The 12,618-nt window shown below is 37.2% G+C and overlaps 1 protein-coding gene across 2 annotated transcripts in view; it reads left to right on the top strand.

Moving 5' to 3' along the window:
- Positions 1-12,618, top strand: part of LOC127436647 (adhesion G-protein coupled receptor V1) — a 214,255-nt gene that overhangs the window by 21,319 nt on the left and 180,318 nt on the right. For both annotated transcript variants that reach the window (XM_051690924.1, XM_051690913.1), the window contains exons 19-21: positions 93-836; positions 4,138-4,511; positions 5,933-6,109. In XM_051690924.1, the coding sequence (XP_051546884.1) occupies positions 93-836; positions 4,138-4,511; positions 5,933-6,109 (1,295 nt within the window). The remainder of the gene's footprint in view (positions 1-92; positions 837-4,137; positions 4,512-5,932; positions 6,110-12,618) is intronic.

Here is a 12,618-nt window from a genome sequence, read left to right as displayed (position 1 = left end):
TTGAATACATGAGATTTAGAATTTTTATTTTTGGTGAACTGTTCCTTTCAGTTTCATGGCTCATTTGCAAGCTTAAATCTTATCATTTGTAGGTGGTTATCCTGGTGAAGGTGGAAAACTGGCAAAGAAAGACCTCAATGCATCTGTTTTCATTCCATTCAATGACGACCCATTTGGAGTCTTTGCCATTGATCCTAGTACTCTAGAACGTGAGGTAGCAGAGGACGTCTTATCAGTCGATGACATGTTGGGTGTCACATCCTTCACCATACTTCGCCAGCAAGGCACCTTCCGAGATGTGCGTGTGGCCTGGGAAATCCTATCTGGCGCTTTCCCAGATGGTCTACCACCCATGGAGGACCTGATACTTATGGCCTCATTTCCTAAAGCTGTAGAGCTCCGACCACATGCCAGGAGGCACCATGCAGGCACCGATGCATACTTCTTCTCTGGACTTCCAGGAGCTTATGGATCCATCAGTACAGAAACCCATCTGCAGGTTCCTCAGATCTTGGCTAACTTCACTCTCTCGGTCTGGTTGATGCCCAGGCCCAGTACAGATGGGTTTGTTGTTTCAAAAGGCAATGGGAATGGAACTATATATTATGGAGTTCAGGTCCAGACCAATGTGTCCCATGTTATTGTTACGCTTCATTACACAACTGTTGGATCTAACAGCACACAGGTGACACGAGCTACTGCAGCTAAATTTGTAGAGGATAATTCATGGGTTCAAGTCATCATCGCTGTGGAAGACGGAATTATTGAGTTTTATCTGGACGGGAGCCCAATGTCCGGGGGGATAAAGAGTCTAAAAGGAGAAGCCATTATAAATGGTGAGTCAAAGTAGTATTTTTCTAAATCAGTGTTAATTTTGTGTTTGGGTGTTCCGATGCATGAATGAATGATGTGGTGCTACCCTTGCACAATTAATCGAATAAATCAGGATTACAATTACAGCTGCCACAGCTGACTTATCATGAAAAGCATCAATTACAGCAATTTGTTGAGGTGTATTCCTCTTGCACAAAAAAAAAAAAATAAATAAAAAAAATAAACAATTTACATCAGTGGAGCACTACCCAATTATAGGCATTTCCACTGCTCAATTTCTCAATGTTTCATTGAGTCACAATCAGTAACGTTTTGAATAGTAGTAGCCTACATAAAGAATATGGCATTCAGATGCCCCAGACAAAAGATTTCATTCTATTGATCGAAATTAATCGCAATTACAATATCAAGGAAAATAATCAACATTTATGATTTTCTGATAATTAATTTTGATTGGTCTCTTTATGATTTTCTTTTTTCTGTGGAACACAGAAGGAAAAGTTAGGCAGAATGTTAGCCTCAGTCACTGGAATGTTAGCCTCAGTTAGCCAAGTAAATGTTGGTGACTGTCACTATCTGAGGTGACTGTCTTTCTGCCTTACATCTCCTACTGTATTCCATGAAAGAAAAGAAAAATAAGTGGGTTTGGAACAACAACAGGGTGAGTAAATGATGACAGAATTTCCATATTTGGTGAACTATCCCTTTAACTAATCTCTAGATCTTATTTATTGATTCTCATATATAAAACAAGACATGCGCCAGGTGTCATGGCAATGGCAACGGCAACGGCAGCTTTGATATGACAGCCTAATATCTAAGCTTCTCTCAAACTTAAACACCTTTTATTTATTTATTGCAAGCAATGGTAATCAGGAAAATGCTAATTCGCCATCCCATATTTTATCCCCCTTTGTATTTAGAATCAACAATATTACAAATTGGGAACCACCTCTGCCATATTACTTTATTCACTTGCTTGTTTGGGTCAAGCGATGAGATGTGGTTCCTCATCCCCATTCCCATTCTTGTGGCCCACATTTGGTGAGAGCCCTGCGCCATTGTTTGAATTTCACAGGAAAATATGCATGAGTGAGCCCTTGGCCATTACTGCACATTGTTAGCAGCACATATAGGCAGCCAGCCCTCTCTTTCTCAAATTGAAAACAATGGAGCCCCCTGCCAAGACTTTCTTGACATCTTCAGTCAAGGGAATGTACACAAACTGCAAGAACATATGAGATTGTCTCTTATTGTTAGCTAGACTGGTGGTAATGGCCTTTGTTGAATGCTCTTGTCTGGTATCTGTGAAGCGTATTTCCTCAATTTGTACAGTTGTGTGCCTTTGAATGTCTCTCTGGTGGTCAGGGGGTTACCGCTTTAAGCTGGTGTAACCAATGAGGATGAACTCTACCCTTTCTCTCCTAATTTCACTGCTGTCACATCATAGAAAGTGCTTTTTTTTTGTTTTGGCACCCATACTCTTGGCCACCTGCTCATGACATGATCTGTCATGGACTAAAAGAAAGGCTGGAGCAGTGAGGATTTGAAGGAACATGTCCTTTTCAGTGCAACTCGTTGTGTGGACATGAATAACTATAATTGTGTGGCTTGTTTAGTAGAGATGTGCTTATGATTTTGACCTAGCAGATGATAAAACAGGTGAAAAAAATCCCATAGACTTGAATTGAAGGAGGGACCCATGCCATATCTAGGGACCAGAATGTATCAGGCCGTCTACGAGTCATTTAGCACCAGGTTCTCCACAAATGTGCGGTGCGTGATGGGAGAGGGGTTGCACTCATCCGGCCGTGCCCTGGCCCCGTCTCGAACGGCTCTCCTCACCGGGCCCTCGCGGGCCGGCTATCCCGGGCTAATCGGAGTTTAGGGGGGATTCAGACTTAGAGACGTTCAGTCATAATCCCACAGAAGGTAGCTTCGCACCAGTGGCTCCTCAACCAAGCACACACACCAAATGTCTGAACCTGCGGTTCCTCTCGTACTGAGCAGGATTACTATTGCAACAACACATCATCAGTAGGGTAAAACTAACCTGTCTCATGATGGTCTAAACCAGATACATTCATTCATTCACTCTATAGTGGGCTCTTTTGACAACCAACCTGAACATTTTAACAACTGCATACCAATGCCCTGGCAACCAATCTCAACACCCTAGCATCCTGGCAGCATGTTTTGCACGGGCATGCACCACTCCCATTTTCTTCAGAACATGTAAAATTCTAGATTGGAAATGAACAAACTTCTTTTTGTTGCAGATGCTTATTACTTTTTTTATTGTCCTAATGTCTCAGATTCTTCATCAATAGTAAAAAAAAGAAAAAGAAAAAGAAAAAAGATATGATCTCTGATTTTACATGCTTCTCAATTTAGCAAAAACTTTCCCATCCAAAGTAAACTAAGGTGCTTTTTTATGACCACCTCAGCATTGCCCCAATTATTGAAACTTATGGAGTGAAGTGTCAGCTTGTAATGCATGCTCAGAGTTCAGACTATTTCCACTTTGACCGTGTTGCCACTGATCTTATAAAGTAATGATTATCTATGGTTTGCCAATGATTATCACACAAGTTGCATGATGTACACAAAGTCTAGGTCCAGCTTTACACCAAAGTTTGGGATTTTTCTGTCACTAATGATGTCTTTAAGAGTACAAAGCAACAAGACATTTTTTAAAACTGTCACACTTTATGAAGAGAGCATGAATGTCACATAATTTTCATTTATTTATTAATCTAAATATTGTTTCCGAGCATCCTAAATTAGTTACATTTCTTCAACTTAAATTAGTTGAACTACTGTAATTTAAATTCACCTCAAGCATCCCTAAATATCCAACAAGTCCTCTTTTTTACTTTCTGCAATTAATGTATCAAAGCAATTGCAGGACTTTTTTCTATTCTAACCTGAAATGCATGTTTGCAATATTTACTGTGCATGCCTCACCTTTTTCTCAACAAGCAAACACGGAAAATCACCCTTCAATGAAGCCATATTCAATGCTTTAATGTGGTGGTCAAAGCGGCACATGACGCTTGCACTGCGTGGTGCATTGAAGCCCTGATGTGAATCATGTTAAAGGGCCATTTCAATCTATGTACATTTTCACTGCAGGGACCATCTACCTGGAGCATCCTGGGGTTATGTTTCTTGCTGAAGGTGGTGGTTATGAGATTATGAATCACATCTAAACATACAACCTTTTGGGTTACCACCTCAGATGTTTAACCACCAAGCCAAACCATCCATCCTAACATCTTACATCTAACTTCTTCCATGCAGATGTTGCTCCTATTAGAATCGGTTCCAACCCAGATGGTGAACAGCGCTTCACGGGTCTTCTACAGGACCTGCGTCTGTACACCAGCCGACTCAACCGCTCAGAGATTCACGAGCTCCACAGCCAGCCTGCCAAGACCGATCTCCACAATGTGTCAGGATACCTGACCTACAGACAGGAGGAGAAATGGAAGTCGTTTGTGGTGGAGGTACGAGATGATCAGGAAGAAGAGGGAGAGGAGATGTTCTACCTGCAGCTGGTGGCCGTTCAAGGTGGAGCCCGTCTACCCATGCCCAGACCTACTGCCATCCTCAGAGTGATGAAGAGTGATAATGCCAATGGATTGTTTGGCTTCACCGGTGTCTGTATACCTGATGTAGGTCCAAAAAAATTATTTGGTATAATTTTCTAGCTAAATTTGGGTCCATATGAAAAATGATTTTGAGATGTATCGTGGATAATTGTTATGGCCAATAACATTACAACAGTATATTCATTTAAAATTTGTATTATATTATTTGAATATACCAAAAGTTATATAAATATACTATATATTGTATTATTATATATTTGTACTATATTTTATCATTTACTGTTTAACATTGAAAGTTAATGTAATTTTACATAGTGCAGTGAACAATGGTTATAAAAGATCAAGGTAAAGTATATTTTATTTAGACTCCAGGAAATATCCAGTGGGAAATCTTGTATATTCTGTAATGGTGCTTCACATGTAGCCATCTAAACAGAACTATCAAAAACCTAATTATTTAATATCTAACTGTATTATTTGATTAAATACCCAAGTGGCTCCTTTGTCAGTGTTTGGTTTAGCTGTCCTCTGAAAGCATGTAACGTGACCCCTGGTTGTGAGAGCATGTCTCCATGTATATTTAATTCGTATTCACGCCTGGTTGGATGGAGCATGCATTCTTCTCTTCAAGGAGATTGGATGCATGGCATCTCTGATGGCTTGTTCGATTAACAGGACAGATGGTCAGTGAATTCCTTTAGAGGAAGACCTCTAAACTAGTGACAGAAGAGACACAGTGACATGTGCCTTCTTTTTGCTATCAGCAAGTTGAAACATGACTAAGCAGAAAAAGTAAAGGGAATATTTAGAGACTAATTTGGGCTGTTGATTTTACTTAAACAGTCAAATGATAATGATGAATGAAACAAGGAATATAGATGCATTACTCTTTGTACTTCAATGTTTAATTGAATTGTTAATTTATTATAGGTCTCAACAATGTTACACTGTATTAACATTTAAATTATTTTCCTTCAAAAATATAACTATGTATATGCTCTACATAGGTTCTTTAGCTCTGTCTTACAGTGTGACATGGTATGAAAAATACAGTTATACAGAATATATATCACCTCTGTGTCTCCTTATATGAGTTTAAAACAGTACAAAAAATAAAACTATTTAAAAAGGGTTAAACTCATATGGACATCTGACAGTATGTTGCCATATCTGAATACATTTATAAAATGATTGTTCATATATTTGTGCATATACTGTATGTACATATCGAAATTCCACTATAACATGTTACCTGTATAAAAAACATTTTCTGTAGTATTTTAAAATATAACTTACTTATAAGTATGTGACTTTTTACATACATGAATATCTATATATGTATATATACTGTGTGTGTGTGTATGCATATATATATTATATATAATATATTTATTAGATGTATGGAAAATAATGTAAATTCAGTTAAAATGTGCTGAAGTTAATTTTGTTCCACAATGCACTTATCCTTTCTCCCCTCTTATCAGATATCTGAAGAGGGCTCCACAATCTCATGTGTAGTGGAGCGTACACGGGGTGCACTGGACCACGTCTATATAAACTACACCGTCACTCAGGTTGATTCACCTGCAGACTCGTCAAATGCATCAGATTTTGCCAATGCTACAGGCACCATTCATTTCCTGCCTCTCCAGCGCTCGGAGGTAACAGGGTTGACCTTTCAGTTATTATTAATGACCATAGGACTCCTCATTGAAGAACATGATTAGTCTATGCACTTAAATGTGTCTCTCCACTTTTAAAATTGTTCTTAAACCCATCCTTGTTTGGTGGGATCTACATTAACCAGAAAAGTGCTGGTGACACTGCAGTTACATGTAAATCAGCTGTGGTTAGATTTGCAAAAAATCTAATAAGCATTTGTACATCACTATTATTTGATGTCATTATGCAAATGAAAATAAGATCATGTGCTGGTTTGCAGTCATTATCTCCTATAATGGGAGACCAAAGCTTAACCAATTTTCTAGAATACATATATAAAAGTTATATAAAAACAATTATTTAAATCCAAAACAAAATGTATTATATATTTTTTATCATACCAGTATTAAAGGAATTTACCGGGTTCAATACAAGTTAAGCATAATCAACAGCATTTGTGGCATAATATTGATTATGGAAGTAAATTCATGACTAAAGTCTTTGAAGCATAAATGCATGCTGAAATGCTCTAATCGAAAAAATAAATGCATTGTATTATCGGTGCTTGCATTTAAATGTGTTGCATTTACAGTGCTTGCATTTTGGGAAGCTGAAATTTAACACTGTTGTAAAATGTTACATTTCACACATAATTTCATTATTAAAAATTCAACAATAAATATTCACCTTCCAAAGTTAATTTCCAAAATATTCAGTTCATTTGAAAATACAATCTAGATTTTTCGACGGGTAAAAATCAGCCCATTCTATTTTGCTTAACAAAATTCACTTCTTCAAATTCGGTTGGAAATTCAACCTTCTACATCCAGGAACTGCAGAAAAAGCAGCAGAGTACCAATGCACAATCTCCAACTGAGTTCTCACCAGTAGGTGGTGCAATGCAATTGGGTTTTGACTGATGAAGACCAAAGCTATGTACGTTTTGATAGTTTGTTTCCAAAATTATTCAAGGGTAGAAAATAGATAAATATTTGATTTGCACATGTTGGTGGGCATGAAACACGCCTTTCCACTGACTGGTCAACCCGCGTCATCATCTGTTCCTCAATCCCATGCAACAGAATAATTATCCACTGCAGCTCAACTTTTATTTCAACTACATATTATCTCTCTCTCATCAAACAACCAGACTAAGGAATGCCTTTGACACAAACTGTACTAGTCAGGGAAGGGTCTAAACAGGGCTTCGTGCCAACTTTCTTCTGCGTAAGTATGGGTTCTGCATCCTATGTGTGCCAGAGACATGTTGGTTGTCTGTTTTAGAAATAGCCTATTGATGTCCTTCACAATTTTGCACGCAAAATTACTTAGCCTACTTCTTAGACACACAACCTGTTTTATTTATCTGTCAGCTATCAAAACCTCTATGAAAAAGTGTGGAAAAGCTGGGCACCCAGTGTGACCCACTGGACCGTTGTAGTGACTACGGGAAGAAGGACAAGGGTTCCACTTTTGGGAATGTGACCCTACTTCATTATGCCTATATCTACCTACACAGCAATCGTGATTCAGGGCCGGTTCTAGACGTTGAGAGGCCCTAGGCAAAAGTTTCTTCTGGAGGCCCACCTAAAGGTTTATTTTTTTTATTTTTTATTTTTTTACGTATTTTTATTATTTAATGTGGCATGACATAAAAAAAGCGGTAGCTCATTCAAATAATCACTTTAATAATGTTTAAAGCAGTACTCTTAACTCTTTTTTTTTTCTTTTTTTTTGCAAGCTTTGGCAAATCTAATCAGAAGTCAAGTCATTTCCGACTAGTTCTTTCACAGAGGTGCTCATTGTTGGAGGCTGGTAACTTCTAAACAACACTTTGTTATCTGATAAAGTGATAAAAACCTGTGCATCTCATAAGATCTGCCAGCCAATCAGAATGGATTTTCTGACAGCTCTTGCAATTTATGCTGCAATTTACATCATGCTGCCTGTGAATGGTCTGTGGAAATTTCATGCTGTCTGAGACTGAGACTAAACCTTAGCATTGACCAAATTAAATTCACCTTCAAACATTCTTGACTTAATTGTTTAGTGTTTTACATGTACAGAAACTAAAACATAAAGAGTGCAAAATAATCAATCCCAAATCCATACCACGTTTTGAAATAATAATTATATACTTATATTACTATTAATATTCATGTTCAGATAAATTCTAGCCATTTCTGAAACTCCAACACACCAAAGAATATGCATTTTCCTATTTCCTGCTTTGCAGTAAACACTACAAGAATAAATACAGCCATTTTAATAAATGTTTTTATTAACATTCATTATGCATTATATTCATTATAATGTTATTATATTAATTATACATTATCTGTCAACTATTAATATGAATAGTCTATTAGAGGAACACATGGCATGGTGTTTTTACAAGAAACATGTTGAGTTCAGTGTTACTGTGTCAAAGTTCAACATCATTAAGCTTGTACTCTTCAAGTCAAGCATCTAGATATTTTAATTATTTATTAGGCATATTTATTTAAGCTTTAAACTGCGTGGTTACATTACTCACATATGTCTTCTTAAATAATCTGTTTAATAAGAACTTTCTATTGCCATTACAATTATTCTTATCAAAGAAGGCTAATATAACGTTATACTGTATTACGTGTCTTGTAATTTAGATCATGTCACATGCACAGACTGCGGAGACTTCCTATTGATTTCATACCGATTTTTTCAACTCTTTCTTTATCCTCTGAAATAGTTTGCAATGGCTTTCCAATGATCAAAATACATTAATACATTTTATTAAATGTCCCACTGTCTTTGATAAACTGTGAAAGATGCCAGAAAGATATGTTTAAGTTGCACTTAATGGACTTTAGAGCAGTTCAAAGCTCTCGTTAATTTACGAAAGTTTTTACGAACTACTTTGATAACGATGCTTTTGGGAAATGCACCTTAGAGATTAAGTACTACTTAAGTGCTGCTAACTTTCTACTTAGTGCTTTGGGAAATCCCAGCCATTATTTGAAAGCCATGGCTTGGGAGCATATGAGTTGGTTTGCCAGATTAAAATAAATTGCAAAATGAAACCTATTTTTAAAATGAACTGAATTCAATGGGTGGCATGTCGTCAATGCTAATTATAAACCATACCCAAAAATAATTTACGTAATACTAATGAAATTATAAACAACACATAAAAATAATACGCTGTGTATGGTTGTATGCTGTGCAAAATTTGCATCTGGTTTTCTCGTAGGCAAATCAACAATAAACACAAGTGTTGTTTTTATTTTATCAGTTGTTTATCTCATGTAACAGCTGATTATGATTCAACTGACTATCTGCTAATGTTATTTAACTACTATATTTACTGCAACAGTTAAGAAACAAAGTGAGCCCAGTTTAAAATCTGTGGTCAACTTCATCTTAATTAAAGAGTGTTGACAGGGCACTTCTCCTTGAGGTAAGGTAAAACAGATCCAAAATGACTTTGGATAATGAAATTTGTGATTAATTACATTGGTTTTAGTAAATACAATTATGTGTGTGTATGTAACTTGGCACAATGGAGTTCTTCATTGTAAATATGGCAACGGCCGCCCCTGAAACCGTGACGTGAGCACTGCCTACACTGCAAAAAACACATGCGCTGACCATGTGTAATGAGGGAGTGAGAGCTTTATATTTCTTGACATTATGTACGTACTTATGAACGTTGTTTTGCACTGTTTTCTTTGCATGCCATTTCTTTCTAAGCTGCCATTGCTTTTAAGCACTTAAAACTGATGCAAGTGCATTGATCATGAGAAACATAATTATTATTATTTTTTTACGAAAAATGACGCAAAAACGCACTGCATTCCATACAAAGTAATGATATAACAATTATTTAGTTAAAAATAAAAAGTAGCATTACCCAAGTCTATAGAACAGCTGTTAAGTAGAACCCCTAATTCACCAGACTCCTGTTTTTCAGGAAGGCTGAAAAGTTTCTAATAACGATGTTTATTGTATCTTATCTCTTATATTAATTTATTTTATTTTATTATATGGCCTATATTTGACCTATTAATGTAAATTAATAATATTACACATGCTAAGTGTTTAAAAACAACTGAAGATTGTTATTGTATCAGTATAGGAATCGAAGTATTAAGCTATGTAAATTAGCAAATATTAACTCATAACGGCAGAGCAAAGGTGTATGCTTCATTATATTCATGACAAAATTAGGCTGCGAATAGAGGTTGACCTTGTTTCACCAAGGTCCACCCACTTGAAAATTGCTGGCCTGGCCACTGACAGGCTGTGTGCTTTTCCGATAACTATGGGTCTTAGCTCTTAAGAGCATTCTCTACATGCAAAGTTGCAAATGTTCTTTCCTTTTTCACATGCGTTTCCCAAACCTGCACTTAACACGAACGCACAACACACTTTTAAGTGCTTCTTAAGAGTTGCTGTCCATTGTGAAGTGCTGAAGTCTGACCGTATAATGTCACTCATTCATAGATTTGTGCATAACTCTATAAATACTTGTAATTTACCTCACTGAGAAATGTTCAAAGTTATTTTCTTAAATAATCAAACTAATTAACTACATAATTAAATACATAGTTTTGTAATTATTTTTGCGCCGGAGGCTAAGATCTACTGTTTTTACACAATCGCTGCTTTGTTCTTCAAATGTACGTTTACAATGTTTCTAGGGTCTGTGAAGACTGTATAAAAAGTATAAAGAGGTTTACGTGTTGGCAGGCCTATTTCATGTGCACAATAGGGCGGTGGAAGCACTAACATAGGGAAAACGTACAAACATTAACTGATTAAGCGGAGATCTGCCTTTGTGCCCAAACTAATACCGGTGACATCAATGCATAACAGTGTGCGCGTGACAGCGCCCTTCGAGGTCAGAGAAGAAGATGAGCAGTTTGTAAAGAGAAGGAATGTGGGAAGACACACCAAGATAGACAATTGTCCCCATAAATATAGTATAACATCAACATAATTCCTTCTGAATTTAATACAATACCACTTTGTACCAACTCTTGCACAAAGGAAGGCCTGTTGTTTATTGATGTAGGCCTAATACATTTTTCATTAATTCATTTATTATTTTTATTGTAATATATTGTTTTATTTAAATTTCTTGTCTCCCGTTTCTGCTAATTTCTTTTCAAATTGAAAAACAAACTATCAAAGTGTACACGGCTGTTCTCCCTACCTGTAGCTTTGGTCTTCAGCAGTCAACACCTGATTGCTTTTTGGGAAACATGCTGTAGAGATTAAGTACTACTTTAGTGATACTAATGTTCTGCTTAGTGCCATGTGAAACCCAGCCATGGACAAATAAGTAAAATGATACAAAAAGCTTCCAATTCGGGTCTGGTCACCCTACTACATTATACGTAATGCCTACCTACACAGCAATCAGTACTTCAAACATCTGAGTTATGTAATAACCTGGACAATATATTGGCAATCTTTTTATAAATATTTTTAAAAGCCAATGCATTCCACATACTGGTCTGCGCTGGTCTAGTGGGTCGTGCTGGGTGCGCAGTTTCACCACACCTTTTGATAGAGATTTTGATAGCTGACAGATAAGTAAAACAGGCTGTGTGTCTAAGAAGTAGGCTATGTAATTTTGCGTGCAGATGCGAAGGACTTCAATGAAACAGACAATGTCTCCGGTTACTCTTGTAACCTCGGTTCCCTGAGATGAAGGGAACGAGACATTGCTGAACGCTTTGGGGAAATTCCTTTTCCTCGACCTAGTTATTGGCCTTTGTATCATAATGGCAATCTTATGATTGGCAATGGTGTTTGAGCCCCGCCCTTTTAGGTGTGCATTTGCCCTATATAAGCTGGCACTCACACACCATTTCTTCCGAATTTTCTGACTGAGGACAACAATGCATCACTCGTACCTTGAAACTCTGAAGTAGTAGTGCGGCCAGGTTTGCAATGTCTCATTCCCTTCATCTCAGGGAACCGAGGTTACAAGAGTAACCGGAGACGTTCCCTACCGATTCAGTTCACGAGACATTGCTGAACGCTCCCATCACGACGCACTATATAATGTAATACCCTTGGATGCACCAGGGTATAAAACACTTAGAAGAATATATATATATAAGGGCACAGGCCCGTCGGGCGGTAACTTAGTATAATACCTCTTTAGTGTGTATGAAAATGAATAACCCCACATGTTGAAAACCAGACGGGAAGTTAATCTTAGTCTGAGGATGTGTATGAGTCATATAATACACACAGTATAATTTAACCCCTTCGTACCGGAAGTAGTGAGGGAGGTTTTATTATTTTTATTGGAAGTGCTTGTGACTTCTAGTGCAAGTAATTTGGGTAGCGGCCTACATAGGCGACTGTATTAAAATGTAACAGGTAGCCCGTCCGTGATAAGGGGCTTGGTCTCACCTGTCGGGTGTTGGAATAGTAAGTTCTCTAGACAGAGAGGACTCGTGAAGCGATGGATGGCATGTCTAGGTTATAAAACCTCACAAACATATTTTGC

Source organism: Myxocyprinus asiaticus, chromosome 4 (assembly GCF_019703515.2).
Source record: "Myxocyprinus asiaticus isolate MX2 ecotype Aquarium Trade chromosome 4, UBuf_Myxa_2, whole genome shotgun sequence".
NCBI classification, from domain to species: Eukaryota; Metazoa; Chordata; class Actinopteri; order Cypriniformes; family Catostomidae; genus Myxocyprinus; species Myxocyprinus asiaticus.
Note: the sequence above shows the minus strand (reverse complement) of the source record. Positions and strands in the feature narration are given on the sequence as shown.